Source organism: Homalodisca vitripennis, chromosome 3, assembly GCF_021130785.1.
Source record: "Homalodisca vitripennis isolate AUS2020 chromosome 3, UT_GWSS_2.1, whole genome shotgun sequence".
NCBI classification, from domain to species: Eukaryota; Metazoa; Arthropoda; class Insecta; order Hemiptera; family Cicadellidae; genus Homalodisca; species Homalodisca vitripennis.
Window position 1 is genome coordinate 153,180,024 of NC_060209.1, and position 23,640 is coordinate 153,203,663.

General features: G+C 33.8%; 2 protein-coding genes across 2 annotated transcripts in view; both read left to right on the forward strand.

Annotated features, from left to right (window-relative positions):
• LOC124358410 (soluble guanylate cyclase 88E-like) overlaps positions 1-4,312 on the forward strand; it is a 74,026-nt gene extending 69,714 nt beyond the window's left edge. The window contains exons 12-13 of the mRNA XM_046810710.1: positions 1,169-1,393; positions 2,130-4,312. Of these exons, the coding sequence (XP_046666666.1) occupies positions 1,169-1,393; positions 2,130-2,545 (641 nt within the window). The 3' untranslated portion in view covers positions 2,546-4,312. The remainder of the gene's footprint in view (positions 1-1,168; positions 1,394-2,129) is intronic.
• An 11,873-nt stretch (positions 4,313-16,185) lies between these two features.
• Positions 16,186-17,447, forward strand: LOC124358411. The gene is made up of 2 exons (XM_046810711.1): positions 16,186-16,475; positions 17,081-17,447. The coding sequence occupies exons 1-2, from the start codon at positions 16,303-16,305 to the stop codon at positions 17,445-17,447; spliced, it is 540 nt and encodes a 179-aa protein (XP_046666667.1). The 5' UTR covers positions 16,186-16,302.
• The last annotated feature ends 6,193 nt before the right edge of the window (positions 17,448-23,640 follow it).

Sequence of the window (23,640 nt, forward strand, 5' to 3'; positions counted from 1 at the left end):
GTGTATATTTCTGTATTGTGTATATGTTAAAATGTAATGGGGGATTGCAGTGTACATAATTGATTCAGAAATGTAAAGATCGCATACTGTAAGAATTCCAATTCTTGGAAATTGTAGATGACTTCATTATTATAATATTAACTCCACAACGTAAGATCATCTTTATAATCAACTAGCTGATTCCCGCTGCTTCGCACGCTCTACGTAAGCTTTGCCCGTGTATGTGCACTTCTGGTACGAGTCAATTAGATTTCCAACACCGATGTAGAGTTTGTCTTGTTGCCACGACCAAGAAAGTGTCCGTATATTTATAGCTATTGTACACGTACCTTTACTTTATTATAAAGTAGTCCAACACTCAAGCTTTTAAGTTCAACCAGAAATTTATCTTAAAGAGAAATTCCCCATCATAACTTAGCGCCTTCAAACAGTATTTGGTTATTTAATATACATAACTGTCAGGTAATTGCAGTTAGTAATGTGCAGGCGCTTTAAAGACTATTATCTTTTGCAGCGTCACTTGGTGGCGAGTTACATCAATGGGCATAGCATATAAACCTTCTCCGTGGAAAAATACATATACATACAAATTTTCATAATGATCGTTCAAATAGTTCACGATTCCATAAAGGACAAACACACAAACATTCATTTTTATATATATAGATATAAAAAAGTAAAAAAAACTAATATCCTTCTTTAAATTTAATGCTGTAGACGCGTTAAGTTTTAAACTGAAGATGACTTAATGGAGATACATGTGTGTACAATATAAAATGTTTAAAAGGGGTTTTAGTTTCTTATTGTTTATATTGACTGAATCAATATTTTTTAATTATTATTCTTTTAGTTCCTCCAGTATCACATATTACATATACAGTATATTCAACATGTAATACTGTAATGCGATCGTATACGCAAGGTGAAAATCATGATGCAGTATATTTGTTACACAGTGACGAAACTCTAATGAGAATTTCAATGAAAATGGTAAGCCTTAATTGTTTTAGTTTTTGACTAATCTATGTTCAAATAACAACATATACATTGCTCAATTGTTGATTTTAATACATTACAGAATGAAGTAGTAAACTTTAATATTATACAAAAATAATAATTATGAAACTCTATCCGGAAGAAGAGGCTCTGATCTTGGTGAGGATTATAGGCAACATGAAGACCTATTGGCTAGTAGAAAGAGAGCACCGAGCGCCTCTATCCCGCCACATCCCCGCCAGAGAGGGTGTCGAGGCGCCAGAGTGGGAGCGCTGTGCCGACAATCTCAAGCACCTACAGGAGGACAGGACCCGTGTCTACTCGCCCGTCACCTTCCAGGAGGTGGCCCGTCGCTCCATCGATAACTCGCCCGTCAAACTCCGACCGGACAATAGAGGTGCAGAAAACACGTTTTATTGTTCATTTAATAGTAGTACAATATATCTAAAACACTAATTTGGCGCTAAGTAAGTAAATAAAGTCCATTTTTTCTTCTAGAAATATTCTGTGGACAGTTAGGCTATTATAACAGTCAACCAACCCCAATAGTAGGACTTGTGTAATCATCAAATATGACGTTACCTATAGAGTAATGAAGTTACATACAGAATTTCAAGTCTATACCTAATCCATAATTTTCGAGACATTTTACAGAAAATAGAATAGGAATTGTGCCAGCCCTAGGAATTTTATTTTTTAGCATTAGCAAAAAATAAAATTTCAAGTATATAGATCATTTCAATTTTTGAGATATCTTCCGGTAAGTTAGTATTCGCTGATCCTCTGCCAAACTCCATAGAAGGGCAAGCACTGTCATTGAACTCCAGGTTGTCTGTATAGAAGTTAAGCTTCTTGCGAAAATTTAAGTGTACAGGACAATTTAAAGGTCGACAAATAAACTGATTATAAATTTGCCTGGCCTGTGACAAAAGGCTTCGCTAACGCTCAGCTGTTAAGATTTAAATCATGTTCCTGGCATCTGAGATTTTGCACATGCCTTTTTGCACACGAATAGTGTGGGTATAAAAAGTAAAAGTAGCACTATTTTGTTACTATTGTTGTACATATGGGGGTGAGTAAAGTATGAGTTCCGTTAAATCTTTAAAATTAATATATGTCTTATAATTTTGTAGAGTTCCGGTCGACCTCGGAGATTGCAGTGCACACTGGCAATTTTCTGCAGTCGTCTCTCGTGCCGGAGTGCGCGGGCTCTCACAGCCCATGCCGGCGACGGACCTCTTCACCCTGCCCGGAGATTCGAGAGGCGGCGGAGCGGCGACCATCCATCCAGGTTATAGTGCCACCCAGGGACGATCGGAAGCCGAAAGAGGACCGGAAGCCGAGGGTCGAAAGGAGATCGAAGGAGGAACGAAAAACGAAGGAAGGAAGGAAGTCCAGGGATGACAGGATATCTCCGGTGACTGCGTCGCAGTCGGATGGTTGTCTCAGCAAGAAAACCGAAGTGAACATCAGCACCAACAGTTTACTGAGCCAGCAGCAGCAGTGCTGTCCCGGCAGCAAACACAGTCACAGCTGTGACATAGTCTAGACAATTCGATTTAAAAGGTTTACATTTTATTTAAAATAAAAAATTCTGAACAAATGAAACAAGTTCAATGCGATTCACGCAAACATTTTGAAGAATGTAAATTGAATTTTTAAATGTAATAATTTTATATGACGATCGGATATTACAGTAGGTGTGTAGCTGTGCATGTGACCTTTTCACGGGAGAGATCTGTGTCCCTTTTTGCAAACATAGACTAGTCACTACTACCGCTTACAGATAGGCAAAGCGTTCTGTGCACGGGGTCAAGGTTGTACTAACCATCAATCTACGCACTGTCATTCTGTAATGTATTTAAAGAACTATCGGAGTACCTTTTCTTTATGACCACGAGGAAACTGAATGCATAAGTAGACATTCTACTTCTTTCCTGTTGGGTCACGGGAAATACCGAAGGGATGGCCTCTAAGGGAAAGCCCGATGATTTTGGAAAAGACATACTGTAAGGTGACCGGCCGGCCCGCGCGCGCAGATCGCGCCCATCTGTATCTTTCCGATATTTTACACATCGATGTTTTACGCATGACTGTACAACGTTGGCACGCTCCGGTCACGCACACAGCAACATGCCTCCTACTGTACTACCTGTTCGCACTCAGTAGAGTTATGGTTACCCAATCCAAAGAATGAAAATTTACAAACATTTTTATAAAACCTGCCCATGTATTAAAAATATAACAACTTATTGAGCCTAGCACGATTTATAGAAAGTTCCTTAACATTTTATGTTAATACCGTACGTTTCAACTTTAAACGTTGCTATTTTTAATAAAGTATACTTTCTTTATTTGTAACATGAAATATTTGAGCGTGCGTGTGATTTTAGATAATTATATTTTTTAAATAGAAATAAGTTTTAATTCTAGATATATTATTACATTAAAAAAATAAAATGAGCGCGTTGTCTTTACAATGTAAAGAACAAGTGTTCAAGTGAAATATAAAACGTTTTGAATATTTTAAAATATAGTTTTAAGTATAGTCCTGAATGAAAACTCCATTTTCATATAAAGCACGTTTTAAGACAAATCGTAAAACAATTCTTTGCGGACAATTCAAAACGAAAATTGATGCTTTCCTTGTGTTTTTTTATTTCCTTTATCACATGACTGTAGATTTGATTTGAATGAAACTCTTGTATAATGAAATATGTGATGTTGTATAGTGTAAATAAATATATAGTTTTAAATTTGTCAATGTATTTAAAGTAATGGTTCAATTTGCATAAATCGAAAAACATGAATTAAGTTGAGTGTAGTAAACTATATATGTATAACGTCGACTGTTTTTCGTTATAAAGGCGTTGATAAACGTTTATTTTGCCGAACAGTGGTTAATGACAGATTTAATTCAGGAATGTTTTTAAATCATATGAGTACAACTATAACGTCAACTTTAATCCCATTGGATACTTCAACAGTTTAATGTGTGAACCCTACCCCTTCGTAGGTCAGATTGGGCTTTCTATGTAGCATGTTTTAAAATAGATTTAAAGCTATTTCGTAAAAACTAATTTAACTTGGCTTATTGATTTTGTTTGTCCAATAACATAATTTTGAACTGACATGTTTTCTATACAAACATGTTTTTTACTAAATATGTTTGTTTAGCTATACAAAGACAATAAAGCTATATTAAAATATTCAGGTATTGAAATATTTAATACATTAGATATCGTTCAATTTTATTTTCATAGTTCACAATAAGAATTTTATGATAGTAAGAATAAAGTATATAATTAACATGAATCGTTAAAAATAATAGATAATGTCTTAAACCTTGTAAAATAATTTAACAAACTGTGATTAAAACCAGTAAAAATTTGAAGTATAGAGAAATACATATTAAACATTTGAAGGCGATACAATTAGTTTATGTCGAATAATCTGTTTTAATTATTTAACTATCAAGGGTGCCCTGAACGAAGAATATATAAAAACGTTTTTATTACTCCAAGAAGAATTACGAGGTGTGATAAAAAAATACGGTGAATGAATTGTTACAGCTGCAACTGCTGACGCCATTCCTTTTGGGCACCATTACTGACATTGAGAGGGCCACCCAACAGCTAAAAGCCCTTCCGAAAGAGGCCTTCCAGAAATGTTTCCGTCATAGATTAAACGTTGGAATAAGAGCGTTGCCAGCCAAGGACAGAATTTTAAAGGAGTTTAAATTGAATTCTATGTAATTTTATTGTTTTTGAAATAAAGAATTATTTACTGTATTTTTCATCACACCTCGTATAGTTTTTAAAACAATTAATCTGGTCAGTTTCGTAAACAGACTAAACAAATATTGATTGAGATTTACATGTTTTCAATCAAATATAAATTTCTTCAGGCTGAGGCAAACAAAAAATGAAATACAAACATGGGTTAAGAATGCTTAGTTTACCGTGTGTCTGTTTGCGTTTTATTAGATTTTTTTTAATATAAAAAATTAGTAAAGATAAAAAAACTCAAATTTGGCTCAATCTTCTTGCAGTCTCAAATCAATAGAAAAATCAATATTATTAGAATTGACGGCTGTAACAAGAAGCTTAATCTGTAACTTTTGGCAGTACCAAATGTTTATTAACAATCAAAGGTGAATTTAATTTTAACCTCATTGGTTTCCTTCAGTAAAACATAAAATAATTATACTCTCTAGTTGTGCACATTATATCCCACTGTACAGTTTTCTCCAGACTTTAATCTTTTTTTACATTGAAGGTATTTTGACCGTTGGGCATTTGCTAGCGATCTAATTCCCATTATGTCTTAAGAGTTCGTTCGTAATTTTAATATGATTTACTATGGTTTTATTGTACTCATCGTAAATATAATTAATAGTTAAATGGCTCATTAAGTGAAGTGTCCACGAGTGATCTGCTCTTCAAAAGGGTTTTTCCAAAGGAACTAAATTTTTTTTCGATAAACTGTTTCACAGCACCTCTCTGTCCGCCATCGCTTGGGATCGATTGTCACCTCCATGGTTATCAGTAGTTAACGAGTCTGTACTAAAATGTCGATTAAACACTCTGGCTCATTTTTTCTAACAAACTTGAACTTTTTCTTAACACCTTGTCAAGATATTGGAATGTAAAATGTGTGCTAACTTCATTTACGTGTTTCCTATAATTTCTAACTCCATGTCGTAGGAGATTCAAATGAATAATACATTTTTTACCTTGGACAATTTAAACTTATTACATAAAAACATTAGTGACACTTGTAAATGTCTAGCATTTTAGTTCTTTTCAATTCGGTCTTTTTAAATATGGCAAGTAGACTAAGCAGGCAATTGCTTGCAATAGTATATTTTTTCTTATTTATTCTACATTTTCTTTTTGTACATTAAACTGTATTTTCCTAGATTTAATTTCTGTCGCTCGTTGTACCTTTCCAGCTTAGAGAACGTAAATCTTTTCTTGACCTTTCATCTGCTTATTGTTAGGTTTTTGTTTCACTAAACACTGAAATGCAAACTTTATACTTTATTATTTTAAAACAGCACGTTTTGTAGAGAGATTAACATAAAACGACTTAAAGAATCAGCAAAAAAACGTGAATGATTTGGAAAGGTACTAGCATAACGCAAAGAAAGAAAGATTATCTTCAGTTATATTTTCTATTTTCATGCATCGTCAAAATTCCGTTACTGAAACAAATGACACTTTGGAACTGGAAGGATGTGTCTGCATACTACAAAGCTGAATATAAGACAGTTTGATATTTACATTTTATGTCAGCTATCTTTGAATTGTTGTAGACAAAAGACATTTTGAAAATAGCTGCAAATTTTATTACTAATTTTAAATAGAATGAGGTCGTTTTGGAATAGAAATGATTTGATTCTGTTTTTTTTTTATTAAAAGGAGATATCCCCTTTTAAGACTTACTCTGTCCGACCTCATGGACCACTGGCCGGTGCGTGGATCAAACAGAATAAGGTGAAGAGTCGATACAGTACAAGGTCGATGGTACTGATAAAATGTGCAACGGTCAGGATTTGAACAAGCGCTACTCAAACTCAGACCCAAAGTTCAACGACTTAGACCGCTAAAGCCATCGGTACTCCAAAAATAATTCTGATACAGTGAGAGTACAGGTTCCAATAAACTACCTAAACTTCGCTTTCCAAAGAAAGTGGACATACTGTTGGACGATTTGGAATGTGACGATTCATATATCACATTATTTACGGACCGATGTTTATGATCTAGGGTTGAATAAAAAACTAAATGTAATACAATAACTTCTATTATTCAATAAAAACGTTCACATCTGTTTAGGTTTTACCTTATCTAACCTTTAAAGTTCAACCATCCGGTATCTTGAAGCATACAATAATATTGATTTTACTCTTATTTGAGACTGCAAGAAGAATAATAGTGCAAAACTAAAGTTATTACCTTCACTGTGGTTTTTACCTATAAAACAATGTTTAAGAAATATATCGGCCTATTCAGTTATTTCCACTTCAGCTATTTTTATAACCTGTTTTAAAATGCCCCAAACTACTATTTTAAATGCTCTTTGTGATTATTAATCAATTGAATATCGTATGTATAAAGTCAAGGTATTATATTCATTGCTACCTGAAAAATGTAGTTTGTTGTAAAGATATGTTTTGTGTAAATATGAAATTTTAATTTTTAGGTTAGGACTACTGTATGTGATTTTGTTTTAATGTGTCTACATTAAATTTATTTTTAAAATAAATGTTTTTTTACTGAATTGTACACACCTTCAAGATTCCATAGTAGTAAACGCGGACAATTTATAGAGGAAACGGCTGGTTGTAATGGTTTTATCCCGATGTTAAAAGCAATTGAGCTTAAGAGGCAACCGCCAAGTGCAATTGATGGAGCTATAACATTTTATGATTTACTAACGCGCTAGAGTCTGGGTCTGTCATCTGTGGTGGACGAGGTGTACTTATATTTATGGCATTGCCAGAAAATTCATTTTTCTAGAAAAAGTTTGTAAAATGTAATTTATGTTCCACATCATGTCACTGTAATTTAAAACATCACTTTTTTATACAATTCATTTAGAAAATATAAATGAATAGAAGCACTTTGCAATAAAGCCTGAATCCTGGCTGTAACGTATATTAAGTTATGAAATTCCTGGAGTACCTTAACTTCAATTACTTACCATTGGCACTACATATTCACGTTAATTAAAGGTTATTATTTATTTATTTTGACAGTATATGCTTTGAATAATGTGATTTCCGGCTCACAAATGAAAAATGTAATTGGAATAGTCTGCCCATTGGCTGTAGTTGAGTTGAAATGGAAGGATACATGTTTTGATCCAAACATCTCGTGTAGGATATTAGAGTAATGGGGAAGCATAGTCGGTTACAATTATGTAAAAGGTTTGATAACAAATACTTGCTGTAGCGTAGTGTACGATCAAACAGGAAATGTTAAATGTATGTTATGTATTCCTCTGAGTTTAAATAAAGGTATGCCTGTCAAATGGATTGCTTCAATATTTCTAAAGTATTTATAAGTAAGTAAATTTATTGATCTAAATTATTATTTTTGTGGCTTTACTAGATAAACAGAATCTTTAAAATAGTAACGGATGGTAGTAGTGTCGCGGGATTTTTTGAAACTGTATAAGTACATGATAGAAGCACATTTTAATTTAACCATTTTCAAAAGTTAGCATCCAAAACAGAAAATATAATAAATGTTAAATAAACTAGTCCATCTCGTTGTCAATGAATGTAATTTTAGCCCATATTAAATTGTTTTTGCTTTTATCACTTTCTTTTTAATTGTAACAGACAATTATTAAACTTAATCTTTGTCTGCAGACATCTGTGAAAATACAGAGAGTTTAACTTTATTTTATTTTAACCAAAATAATTAAATTGGTAACGGATGTTCCACATTGTTATAGTTCTAAAAGTCACTAGCACTGGTTTTCTGTGGTACATTGCTGATTAATCATACAAACATGGCTTGTGAAGTTGTTACTTTCATTGAGCTTGAACTGCCCTGTTTAGGTTTACACTAACTTTATGCTTAAATGAATTTAACCTGCATTTCATAAATTAGAAAAAAGTGACAGGAGCGATATGTTTGCTATGCTGAAATGTTGGAACACAAATGACATTGAAGATGAGTTTCAAGAGTCTGCGGTATGAGCCAACTCTGGTATGTACATTCTGGACAGTAATCATGACATTTATTTGTCTGGTCCATCATCAAGTGTATTCCCCTATAAACTATCAGGTTCTTAACATCCACCCGGACAGTTATATAATAGTTAAAAAAGGTTTGGATCAAAACTTGTGGTTTTTATCTTTACCCGGATTAATGAATTAATACGATGAAAATCAGAAAATACCAAGTAGAATATGTAGCGTTCCTGTTTGTGAAATAAAGTACCTTGGGATTTAATTGTGATATTAGATTGTAATAAATTATCATGACTGGTCATACAGATATACAGGACCCCAAATCGTGCAATCTTTCCAACATCAGACGGTCTGGCACGTGATCTGAGGTCGGGAAAGTACCGATCGCAAATGCCCCTGGCCATCAGTAGCGCCACTCCGCACTTCTGGTGAAAAAATGAAAACATTCTCCCTAAATTCAAGCCCAGATAGCGCCTATTATCTTTTTATATTTATGATACGTGCGTATATATTTACCTACTAGTATACCTTAGTAACAAATCAATAGCTCAATAGCTGAAAAATCTTCAATATAAATGTATTAAGTACTCACTGTCAGACATTATTACTGTATGTGTATGTACCTTAAAGAAAAATATGTTTTGAAAAAATATATACGTACAGACTTAAAACTTAAAAATTCAACTCCTTGACAAGGCCCTTTCATATTCAAACTAACAAGAACAGCGTTTTAAGTATTCCTAAACAAAAATAATTTACTTTTAACGATTAAGGTTTATGTAAGACTATAAAATTAATAAAAGAATAAGGAGTTATTGTGATTGATGTAAAGGAGATAACGTCAAGGATTCTTCAAATTAAAAATCTAACGATGTTAAATGTTTTTATTGAGGTGTTGATTAACATCTTGTGTCCTGTAACTTCACATAACAGTTCTCGACGAACTACTACAAGGAAGCATAACGTGGAATGAGATGCCTTGCTGATAGCGCTGTTATGGACACCGGCAGATATAACGTAATGCTGATTTCTGTTTTCCTATGCAAAATAAACTTGTTTTAATTATCATGTATACCTCATTTGCTTAAAAGTTTAATATTACATTTTATTTTTAAATTACTTTTCACGCCATTGAGGTATTGTTGAATGTGAATGTGACTACAGTGTTGGTTACCATTATCTACAGTCAAGTTAAATATTCAAAAATGTTATTAATTCCTTTCAGAAATTAGTTTTTATACTAGATACAACTGTTATTACTCAAGAAACGTTCGTAATTCTTCTGTCATGGGTTAAAATAAAAATGGTCAATTTATAATTTTGTCAGTATGATCCATAATGAGAAAACAGTATTATTGTTTTAGTAAGGGAAACTAGTTTTATAAAGAAGAAACATAATGTTCTTGTTTCGTGTATGAATTAAACAAGTCACTTTAATCCATAATGAGAAAACAGTATTATTGTTTTAGTAAGGAAAACTAGTTTTATAAACAAGAAACATAATGTTCTTGTTTTGTGTATGAATTAAACAAGACACTTTAATCCATAATGAGAAAACAGTTAACTAGTTTTTATAAACAAGAAACATAATGTTCTTGTTTTGTGTATGAATTAAACAAGACAGTTTGATCCATAACGAGAAAACAGTATTATTGTTTTAGTAAGGGAAACTAGTTTTATAAACAAGAAACATAATGTTCCACCCCCCCCCCCCCCCACCCCCCCCCCCCCCCACCCCCCCCCCCCCCCACCCCCCCCCCCCCCCACCCCCCCCCCCCCCCACCCCCCCCCCCCCCCAAAAATCAGCACTGCCTTTGATCCATGGCAAACCGGATGTTCATCTGTAATTCTCAATAACGCAGTTTCAGTACTGTGATACTGTCGAAATCCAGACTGATAAATGTTAAGAATATTTTGCGATTGTATAAATTGAGTAATTTGACAATTCACTATTCGTTCAAGACCTTTAGATAAAGCAGGCAAGATGCTGATAGGCCTGTAGTCTTGCGGAAAAGTAGGTGATGGGATCTTGTTTAGTGGACGGATTTGGGCAATCTTCCATATATCAGGGGAAAATACCAGTTCGCAAAGATTCATTAAAATTTAAAGTAAGAGATGGAAGTATAGCGAACAAGACACGTTTCACCAGTCGAATTGATATGTCAATCAGCACCAGTTGCATTGGTACTGATTCTGTTGATTACATGCAGGACATACAACTGCATCACTGGCTTAAATTTGAATAGAGGATATGCATACTCGTGGGGGGGCAGACTTTGTAATTGGTTGATATAATTTTGCAGAGCAACATTATTATTTGGTCGAGAAATTAATAGAAAGCAATCATTTAAATCATTCAAGGGAACTTGGACTGGGACTGAAGAGGCTGCTTGCCAAAGCCCAGGCGTTTTTCACATTACGCCACATGATCGTTGAAGACTGTTTCTTATTAGCAAATAACGTGTTGATGTATCTCAATCTAGAATTTCGAAGGCTCTGCTTAACCCTGTTTCGGAGTCGGCGATACTGATCCATGGCCACCGCATCACCAGTCCTCCTGGCTTTCCGATAGACTGCGTCTCGTTTGAGCCATTAAAATTTAAAATGTCTTGAGTGAGCCAAGGCACTGGGCGCCTTTTATTCACTCGTTTTTTTAACAATTGGAGCATGCTTGTTGAAGAGTGACAGAATCAATGAGTTTAATGTGGCAACCATTTCATTAACGGTCGACTGAGTTTCTACAGAGTGCCATGGTGCTTGAAGTACATCTTCTAGGAAGACATCCTCATTCAAACGCCTAAAATCCCTATATTTCAAGAATCTTTCAAAAGGCTTAGGCGTTTTATAGGAAAGCACACAGAAAATAAGATCGTGTTTTGAAACTGCAGGGATTGGAAGTTGCCCTTTGTGAACAATATCATTAAGATCGCTAACTGTTTATAATGTCTAATAGGGTGTGTGGGATTCAGCAGTGTGGTGTGTAGCGTCCAGTGGTACAATAGTCATGTTGCAACAATTGAACATAGTAGTCAGTTGTTTGTAATCATTGTTCTGTGTTTTCATGAGTAAATCAGTGTTCATGTCACCCATGATTAGGGACACGACTGTAGCACGGCATCAGGCGCAAAAGAACATCCTCAAAGTCAGTCCAGATGACCAATCTTAGGAGGGCGGTAACAAACTCCCAGAAGTTCTGGGCATCTGAAACCAGACAATCCAATTTCTAAGAACAGATATTCAGGTCTAGCCGAGTACTCCTGAGGTGAAGCATCCAGTAATTTAACCCTTAAAGTTTGTTTGGTGTATACCGCAACACCTCCACCCCCTTTATTGATTCTGTCGTTTCTGTGGAGAACGTATCCACTTATTGATACCTCACTACTGGGAATATTCGGCTTTAGCCATGACTCTGATATTAAAATAATGTCAAAAGTTTGCTGCCGAAATATAGCACTGATATCATCCACGTGCCCCCTCAATGACTGAGCATTAATATGGGCAGCTTTTAGTTGTTTGGGATAAGGGGACAGTTCATGTAGCAGGACTTGAGCGGTATCAGGCGGAGGAGTGGATGGGGGAGGTGTAGGAGAAGCCGGGTCGGAGTCACTGTCAGCCGCGGACATCCCCACAGCTGAGCCGCGACCGCCGCGCGCCGCCCCGCCACCAGACCACGCTGCTACAGACACACATTCATACAATCCTTTCATTTCAACACAATACATCAATATGAAAAAAATAAACAAATATTCCATATTAGATGCGAAGAGAACGAAATACACACAGCCTTGCACTCCATAGATAATACTAATAAATATATACAGTGGTACTAAAATAAAGTAGGAGAGAGAGAGAAAAATAATTGATAACTGATAAGTTGAAATACATGTATAAATGGTATTTAAATAATAAACTTTTTAAACAGAAACAAAATACTACTTGTTGAACATGAATAAATCAATAATTACGTATATTGTATACAACATAGATAAAACTCAAAATTCCTACAAATAATATTATATTGTTGTCCTAAAACGTAATTATACACACATATACAAACTCACTACTAAATTACTAAATTTAAAACGTACCGCATACAACCTCGCAAGAACATGGTACATGTATGCCCGCAATATATATACAATGCCTGCTAAATACAATCCTGTACCCAAACACACAAATACACACACACAGCTCTACGCCCACACATACAATTCAAGAAAAATATTCACTCATTTTTAAGACATTAGGCATAAGACATTAATCTACTATATTAAATCATTACATTTAGAATTCAATTTATGTCGTTATGGAGATGAGGAGAGGGATAAGAGCCATGAGAAGAGCCGATGGTGAAGATAGCTGCGGTGATTCTGTCAGTTTGTATAGTAAACAAGACACTCTGGCGAAGGTTTTCCTGACGTCTATCAGGACCTAGAGTGATGCATCCTCTCCGCCGCTCCGGTGATGAGGTTGAAGGGTGGTCGAGTTTCCACTCCGTAAGCCTAATTGTTCAGTCATGATAGAGTTAAAAACCTCCTTAGGGAACTTCGCCGATATGATCTTCAATGTATGGAAAATATTTCCACGATCAACAGTAACACATCCACTTTAAAATAAAAAGTTTAGTGTAAATAAAACAGAATTGCAACATATGTCAACAACACAAACTTTAGCAGAGAATATTTGAAATAACTTGATGTTTTCATTACGAAGAAATTTTCAAGACTAACTTTAGGTGCGACCTCAGAAAAGCAGGCAGACGGAACGGCTACAAGAACAATGGAATGGAAGGCAGAAGTTGTTCAAGGGCACTAGGTCTCTTAAAATTAGGGACTCCGGTTTCTTAACATCATATTTACAAAATTATCGGTCACTGTGAATGTATTAGTCACGCAGACTTATAGTTTTACTTATATTACAAACCCAATGGTATCATAGGCAAAGTAGTCATGCTTATTATGAATAATACAGCGTAAGAAAGTTCTGTAATAGTTTTTTCTCAAAAATGATGATGAATAAACATATGTTTACAACCAAGTATAAACGGAACTTGTCACTCGAGCTGTATCTGATCAACAACGGCCACTCTGATAAGAGTGCAACGACTGAAAAAGAGGAAAAATAAACCAATCATTCATTAAATTTGACTTGAATATACTGTGGAATAGGTCTATTTTTTAGCGAAACGGTTAGTTAGATGATACAATATGACAGACAAAAATTGTAGATCACGCAATTATCTACAAAAATTGTTCTTACGCTTTTTTTCATGACACTAACCATTTTGAGAAAAAACCATTACAAATTTTCTTATGCTGTATTGTATATAATATGTACACGTTTCCACGTCACCTATGAGGCCGTACCTAGCGTGGCTTTTTTTAATGTGGTTTCACAGCAGTCCAGTGTGATTTTGGTTTTTTGTGTTCTACATTTAAATTATTTTTAAATATACTTTTTTTACTGAAGTGTACACTTCTTTAAGATTCGATGGTACAAAACACCGAAATTTTATATAGAAAAACGTTTGGTTGCAATAGTTTTATCTCTATGTTAAACCCAATTGAGTTTGCACAATTGATAAGCTAAAGCATCTTATGATTTACTAAAGCGATAGAGACTGGACTTGTCATGTATTGGTGGACGACGCGTATTTATATTGATGGCATTGTCAGATACTTCTTTGTCCTATAAAAAGTTTGTAAAAGGTAAATTTTTGTTGCACATTCATGTCCCCGTAATTTAAAACAACATTATGTTTTAATAAAAATTCATTAAGATATAATTTTATATAAATTAGTATAGTTTACATAGAGAAAATCTTAGCAATAAAGTCTGAATCCTGGCTGTAATGTATATTCAGTTATGAAATTCATGGATTAGCTTAACTTTAAATACTTACCATTGGCACTACATATATTCACGTTTAATTAAAGGTTATTTTATTTATTTAGAGAGTACGTTGATTGAATTTTATGATTCCCAGCTCACAAATGAAGAATATGATTGGAATAGTCTGTCCTTTGGCTGCAGCTGAGTAGAATTGGATGGATATTTTTTTTTATTTCAAACATCTCGTGGATATTATAGTAATGGGGAAGCATCGTCGGTTACAATTACGTAAAAGGTTTGATTACAAATACTTTCTGTAGCGTAGTGTACGATCAAAAGAGGAAATGTTATATCTATCCATTCCTCTCAGTTTCAATAGAGGTATATGTCTGGCAAATAAATAAAATCGATATTTTTAAAAGTATCGTACTTTTAATTATTTATGCATAATTTTTGTGATGATAGTAGAAAATCAGAATATTTAAAATAACAATGGACGATGGTAGTTTCATATTCGTCAGTCTGTATAACTACATGTAACATACAAGTACACGTTTTTTACTCAACCACCATTCTCAAAAGTTATCAACCACAACTTACAATTCAAATAAATATTAAATCTACTGGTTGCATCTCTGTTTTAATGGATACAATTTTAATTCATAGTGCTTTTTGTTTGCTTTTAACATTTATCTTCATAATATCGGTAAACAATAGTAAACTTAATCTTTTGTCTGTAAACACCTATGACAATGCTGAAAATTTGAATTCCTTTTTATTATAAATAGAAACGGCTGATAGTTATTTATTTCCAACTCTGTCATTGTTGAATGTTTCTTGTTGCAACTTACATCTTTTTTGAGGTAAGCTTTTTTATGAATTTTTCTTTTACTTTTTCAAAATTCTCTTCGATAGCGGACGAATCACAAGCACTGCACGGTTGGCGTACTAGGTCTCATTTTACTGACGTATGAGATTAGTTCGGTGGGTTCTATTGGTTCTGCATTGTGCTGCTACCTCTTATAAATAGTTTGAACTATTTTAAACAATATTGCAGCCGTTTTTTTTTTTTTTTTTTCAGTAAATTTCCTGGTTTGTTGATGAGCAACAAAATTTTCAGTTGAGTGAATTGTCTGCATATGTTAAAAAATAGTCGAGCCACTGTGTACCAGGTTCTTTGTAGTTTTGTTGTTGTTTTTGTCTTAATAAAAGCTTGTTTTTGCTTTAATCTATTGTAAATATGACAGTAAAGTACAATTAAGTAATATAACCAGTTGTAGACCTCATTTTCACTTGGGAATCCGTAACTTTTATTACTTTGGATGTGGTTGGTAGGTTATAGTGTTTGAAGAAATGCGTGAATTATTCATTTAGTACTATTTTTCTGCTGGCTGCAAGTACAAGTGAATTGGTCATTTGAGAAAACCCCATAAGTCAATTTTTAGCTAAATTTAGTTTTTTATATTTTTGCAATCAACAGATATAAATACACAGTTCCTCTGAGAAACAACATAAGTCAGACTTTTTTTTACCAACTTTATAATGCCACAAAGTTTTAGTTCACTTGAGAAACACCATAAGTCAGTGACTTATAGTGTTTCTCAAGTGAACAGCAGCAACAGCTGACACCTTGATCAGTAATCAGCTGTTTACATTGCACTAACAATTCCAGCCCAGGTTTGAGGTTATGGTGGGATATTAAAGAGTAGCCTATTTTCTTTGTTCGTCTAATATCGAAATTGAAACATTTTAAAATCATTATCAGAATGAATGAGCTAGATGTTAATTTAGAGATTCAGAAACGTAAAAGGAAAAAGGGTGTTCTCAATAAATCCGAGTACAAGGCCGAAATAATTAAAAAAGCCAGAGTTTCAGGAAGCTCATACATAAGTTGGACTGGAAAAGAAGTACCAGAAATAACTCCAGGAGAAGATTGCAAGTAAGTATTTTTCACTTTTATTATGTTCGTTCAAGTACTAAGCTTACATATTTGTACATATTTTATGTGCATATCTCTTAAATGTCATATAATAGTAGATTATAAAAGATAGAAGTAAAAACATTTATTATTTACTACTGTCCTATTATGGACTACGTCAGTTTTTCTACCTTAGCTTGTCATAGTGCTATAGCAATAATTTCTATCATTGTGTTTGTGATAGCCTACTTTTTTAGCTCTTATCCTGTAAACACAATTTAATATATAATATACACACACACACACACACACACACACACACACACACACACACATACATGAACGCACCATACGCATACCTATTACTGTTGGAGTAACACTAATAAACTAAAACTTTCTTTAAAAAATCCTTTTCACAATACACTTTGGTATAGACTAAGTTTCTATCCTTATATGAAACCAATAAATTTGATGTGTTAAAGTGAAGAAAAATATTTTAAACACACTCACACAAACAATTGCAACATGGCCTAATTGATGCAATATAATCTATAACATTGAAGAAACTCTTTAAAAACTTTAAATAAATAGATATATTCCCAGAAATAATTTGTTGTTTTTTTCAGGTGTCGGCGGAAGTGCTTCACAAAAGTGGCAGATGAAGAACGGAAACGGATATTTGAGACCTTTAGAAGTTTGGGGTCTAAAAATGAGCAAGACAACTATCTACAATCTTTGATTGCAGCAACTGAAGTTAAACAGAAACGGCGGAGGAAATCAAGTGAAATATCACGTAAGCCAGATAGAGGAAATACATTCATTTACGAAGTATCAACACCATCTGGGAAGCAGCAGGTATGCAAACTTGCATTCTCTAATATACATGGAATAAGTAGTGACCGCATCAGGAGATTGACAAAACTACTAACAGAGGGTAAAAATCCTCAGGATATGAGAGGCAAAAGTGTCCCGGGCAATGCAAAAACCAACTAATTTTGTCAATAGAGTTAAAGAACATATCGCTTCCTTTCCTGTGAAAATAACACACTATGGTTACAACTGATTATAGCTACTTGAATGAAAAACTTAATGTTCTTGAGATGTTATAAACTGTTTAAACAGGCGAATCCAGATATTGATATTGGGTACAAATTTTATCTTAAAATATTTAAAGAAAAATTTTACTCTGCATTTTGGTCGTCCACAGGTCGACACTTGCTGTACTTGTGAGGCTCTTGAGATAAAAATTAAAAGTAAATTCTTGAATGATATAGCTAAAAGAGTCCATGTAGCTGAAAAAATAGTCCATAAGCGCAGGGCTAAAAAGTTTTACTATAAAATCAACGAAGTTCAGGAACAGGCTGCTACTAATGAAAATATTGGTGGCATATGTATTGATTATATGCAAAATTTACAGCTACCAACTATCCCAGTCCAAGAAACATTTTATCTCAGACAACTCACTGTTAGTGTTTTCTGTGTCCATAATCTTAAAGACAACAGTGTAGTATTTTTTATGTATCATGAGGGAATTGGTGGTAAAGGCCCAAATGAAGTCTGTTCATTTCTGTTGAGCTACATTTCAAAATCATTTAATAGAAGGGATTGAACACTTACATATTTTTTCTGACGGATGTGGAGGCCAAAATAAAAACCACTCAGTTCTCAGATTGGCAAATGCCTTGGCCTCCACAGGAAAGTTTAAGACAGTAGAGCAGTATTTTCCTATTAGAGGGCATTCTTTTCTGCCCTGCGATAGGGACTTTTCAGTTATTAAAAGAAAAGTGAGAAGGTGCGACAGAGTGTACACTGTTAAGGAATATGCTGAAATGTTCCTAAGTGCCTCATTAAAAAATGAGTTCTATGTGGTCCTACCTGAGTCAGAAGACATTTTAAATTTCAAGGATTGGTGGCCTGCATTTTTTAAAAAGAATGTAATTTCTCAGGAAACACGAGGCAAAGATGTGCCCAAAGAAAAAAAGGTTTCTTTTAAAATCTCAAATTTCATGCAGTTTTCCCATTCACATGAAAATCCTGGTATAGTAAAAGCAAAAGACTTCATTGATGGTGTAACTGAACACACTTTTGATATAAAAAACACAAACCGTAATAGGTTGAACCTGCCTACACAAAAAGCTTATCAAGAGGATTGTGTACCAATAAACAAGAAAAAAATGGATGACCTTGAAAAATTAAAGCCTTATTTACCTGACGATGAACAAATAAAGATGTTCTACGACAAAATATTCTCATGGAAAACTGTCAATAAAGGAGATGTTGAGATAGATTGAGAAAATATTGCTTAAAACTCCAGAACTTTGTTTTATATATTAACATGAAACATAATTATATGTTAGATTTACTAATGTAAAATTATAATAAACATTTTTAGCTGTTTAACTGACTTTATTTTCCTCCATATCAAAATCAAGTGTCTCTATTTTCCTTTAAAACCCTATAAGTCATTGTTTTTGCTCCATTTTCTTTTAAAAGCCCATAAGTCAAAAAATTATTTTTAATATTTCTATGAACTTAAATACTTATAACAGGTAAAATTTGTAAATTCACAATTCTAATAGTGAATTCTATAATTAGATTGTGGTTTTTTATTATTTGGTGCAAAATTACCAATCTGAGAGTGATTTTTTACATTTACCAAAAGTAGGTTTTTTTGACTTAAAGGGTTTCTCAAATGACCAATTCAAGTGGATTACAAAGTAATGACATTAGTAATATACTAGGTGACGGTCTCACATTCAGTGATGAAAAACTATATTTGCCTCCTTCACCTGATCTAGGCGTAGATAGTCCTAATAATAGCGATCTGTATAAATTTTATTTTTTTACAGTTTATTGGTGTAGATATAATATTAAATAGTAAAAACTTTAAGATACACATATTTAATGAAAGACCATCATATTTAATAGAATATGATTTTATGCAACTTACACCTTTAAAATATACATTAAACTTGGGATTTTGGTTTAATATTGTTTTAAGCATTACATTATAAATTAAAAAATATAATGGTGTAACAAAACCATTGTTTAATACATTGTTTTACTTTACATTTAAAGCCTAAATGGATTACCCTAATTTTTCAAGCTAAAAAGTTTTTGTTTAGAAAATACAACACTTTACTTTAACTGAACATTAAAATACAACTGGATAGAGAAATTAGCACTTTTTAATGAGTCCTAAAAGGGTAAAGGATTCTTCAAATTAAAAATATTTTAGGATATTACTTGTTTTTATTAAGGCGTGGATTAACATCTTGTGACATGTAATTTCACATAAATTAGTGTCTCAGAAAATAAAAATAAAATTCAAATTGGTCCCATAAGCCATGATACGAGTACATTAACCCTGAATCTACCTCTTGGCACACTTACAAGAGTCGACTATTTTAGAGAATTTGGTGCTGCATTGCTGGAGTACAAATGTGTTCTGAGGTAAATGTTGCGTAAACAAATCTTCACAATCTCGCCGTAACATTTCTCGACAAACTACTACCGGGAAACATCGCATGGAATGAGATGCCGTGCTGAGAGTGCTGGTATGGAGACCGGCAGAGATAACCTAAAGTTTATTTCTACTTTTACAGGCACAATATATTTTTCTTCATTTTCATGTATACATACACTTTGAAGAAGTGTGCTTGAAAGTGTCCGATTACATTATTCTTAAATTACATTGCACGCCAAGTAGGGTTGTTGGCTGATAATATACAAGATGTTTTACCGTAAACCGTAGTCTAGTTTTTAAAATTCATTAAAAAAAATACTATTGGCTCACCGTAAAAATAAATTTTTGTACTAGCTTCAACAGTTTATTATTCAAGAAACGTTCGTAATTAATTATTCTTTCGTGGATTACAAAGAATACTGAAAATTTTCAATTTTTTCAGTTTGGTACATATATCGTGTCGTGTTTGTGTAAGACAACGGTAAAGTTACCCTTATCATCTTTGCACAGTAATTCCATAATTTTACTTTGAGCTTTTCATTAATTTTCATCATCGTCAAATAATCTCGTTTCTGTAAATCAGTAAGACCATGGTTGTTATCAAGTTTTCTTTATTTTCTTTGTTAACAATAGCCTAGCTGCGTTACTGCTTTCATAATCAGGAATATTTTTTACTGCCATTTCTGTATTTGTTAGTTCATCGAAGAGGTTTTTTTCCCAATCTCAGGTAAATTTTAAATTTAAACCTTTATCTAAAACCACCTGTTCATCGCTATTAAATATTATAGTTAAGGTTTTGTTTACAGTCCTGGGATAAAAATTGAAATAGAAAATTACTACATCATCTCTAAATTGTTCTCTAAAACTGAGTAAATCAGACCGGCGGCGTTTATAAATTGACTTGTTCCTATTACCATAGTTTTTACATCAGACAGATAAGCAGATCATTTTAGCTAAATATTTAAAGATCATTGCCCTAGACTATAAAAAAAATTTAAACTTAATAAACAAAATTCATCGTTCGCTCAACATTTGATGGATAGGGATAATCAACACGTTACTCCATCGCAACAGCGTCTCGCTAATCGCTAGCGACACCAGAAGATGACTTATTAAAAGTCGAAACTATAGCAGTGTATGACTACAGTTTGAATTATTTGACGAAGTTACGTACCGGTTGTTATTGTTATTGTTGTTTTATAAAGGCAGTCTAGTTTCATATTCAAGAAACATATTATTCAGGTTGGCAGTTAAGTCCTTATACGGCCGGATATAATCAAAAGTTATTGAGCTATAAATGTAAAATGTTCCCTACCAATACCTAAAAATTCGTACCAATTAAAATACGTGGTATAGTTTTTGTTAGGTTGTAAATATGTCCTTGGCCTGTTTCGCTGGAAATGAGAGATTGAACATAGTAATTAGCAATAGTAAATGTTTAGAAATTTACAAATATTACCAATGTAAAGCGTTATTTCTTAACATTTATTCATTCTTATTAATTAATTAGACAGCCTAGTTTTGATTAATTATAAGAAAGAAATCCGAAGGCTTATTTTTCGTCTGTGTGTCCATAAAATTTTTATGAAATTCAACGCTTTAAAGAAGAAGAAATCGTACCAGGTACATCCTAAGTACTTTTTTAAATGGCTAAGTCGAATACTTCTTACTTCTTTAATGTAAAAAGGTGTTCGGATCGTTGCCCTGGCAGTTTGGCAAAGAAGTATCCAGGTGTAAAAACTTGAGATTTTCATTAAAAATTTACTCCCCAGAATTGAATTGAGCAATTTATAAAATAGTTAGCTGTAAGTTTCTACGTTACTGGCGTTGTTTTGTACACAAGGTTCTTTATGTGGCCCCAAAGGAAACAATCTAGTGGATCGAGGTCAGGAGATCTCGCTGGCCACTTCACAAAACCCCTTTTATCCATCTATCTTCGTGAGAGAACACTGTCTAAAGTTGTATGCGACAGCCATAACGTGGAGGTACACCATCTCGTTGTAATAAAATAATGCATGTTACGCGGCCAAACTTATGTTAGCACGATCTGACTGGTGAGCAAATTTAAATATATATATATATATATATATATATATTTAAATTTGCTATATATATATACATCACAATTTAAGACTTTTTGTCAATTAATTCTGGCCATAACTATACTTTTGAAAGACATTGAGTGTGACCCTCAATATACCAATTTGGATTTTCTTCTAATCAGTAACTGTAGTTATTCCTGCCTACAGTGTTCAGCATGAATAAGTGTTCTATTTATTAAGCCTGACTCCGTGTTTGGTTTAATTATCAGGATATAACTAAATACAATCCGAATATCTAAAGCGTCTGCACTGAGCTCTCGGTATATATGTTTTAAAAGGTTTTTTGTTAATTTTGTAGCATTTCTTTTTTGCGATAAGGCTAATGTGATCTACACCTGTTCTTTGCAATAAAAAGTAGCATTATCTTCAACGAAGGACTGCATAACATCGTATTTTGTATATTCATAAATTACGGCATGCCAATGAAGGCATGACTGATCTGGTTTTTACTTTGTGTCTCATTGAACCATTGAACTATTCTTGCTACTGCGCACCTTGTAGCAAAGGTCAAATTATGCCCTTCGGATGTGGCGATATTACTCTACTCTTCAACTACCATATAGATCCCTGAAGAGAGCATTTAAGATGAAGGATCTGGGCTGTCATTACTCCATAATTCAGCCCAAATGAAATCTTGGCCCATGTTGTTTCTAGAGTAAATCAACTCTTTCATCTTTCATGCAACCAGACACCTCAATTCTACTCTGTCACCAATTTGTCTCTAGGTCCTTGGTTTTACCTGTATTCGAGTTTGCTTCTTCACCCATATCGTACTCTTAGCAAATTAGCCATATCAACACGCTCGAAGAAATTCATGTACGTTTTATCAGAATGCTGGGTTGGAAACTTGGTTGTGAGTATCTCGAGACCCCTGACGCTGTTTTGTAGAAGCTCTGTGAGTTGTACAGTCCTGACAGTCGAGGACCAGGATATCTGATCGCGGCGTGCTCTTGAAACTGGTGAACGGCCTTATTGACTGCTCTACGTTGCTGTACAGTATTGACTCTGCGGTTCCTTGTAGTACGACAACCAAATCCCTCTTTTGCCGGAGATGCCTGCCTACAAGCTACAGCTCGCCACACCCGAAGGGCATAACTTGACATTTGGAGATGTTGAGGTCCGTAGCATTAAAACTGCACCAGTGTACTATATTAGTAGCCAGAGGACTGTGGAGGACCTCTTGATCCTCGACATTGCCGACCAGTAGAGAAGATATGTACATCATCGGTAAACATAAGGAAGAATCATCCGGTGATGTTTATGCACAGAGTATTAATAAATTTACATTTCTGTAGAGAAAAAATACTACGCAGAAGTGGTGTTCATTATACAAGTGTAATTAAAGTCATATGGTAGAAGTGATTGAGATTTAACATTGAACTGGACAACCCATTTGCACTGTAACTTTGGACGTAATACATTTTTATCCAAATATTTTAAAAGGTTTTTTATAACTTTTACACGGAAAGTCGCAGATATGTTTTTAAATGGCATTGTGTTTCTATTTCCTACTTCTATCTACCTTTCAAATTTTAAATTAATAAGTTAATAATTGTTATAATTTGAAATTTTGAAGTTGCCTCCCCATAACCCAACTTTCATATAGAGTGACAAATTT

Coding starts and splice junctions, on each gene's coding strand:
- LOC124358411 (XM_046810711.1), top strand. CDS start 16,303: ATGAATGAGCTAGATGTTAATTTAGAGATTCAGAAACGTAAAAGGAAA. Junction 16,476..17,080: donor ACTCCAGGAGAAGATTGCAA/GTAAGTATTTTT, acceptor TGTTTTTTTCAG/GTGTCGGCGGAAGTGCTTCA.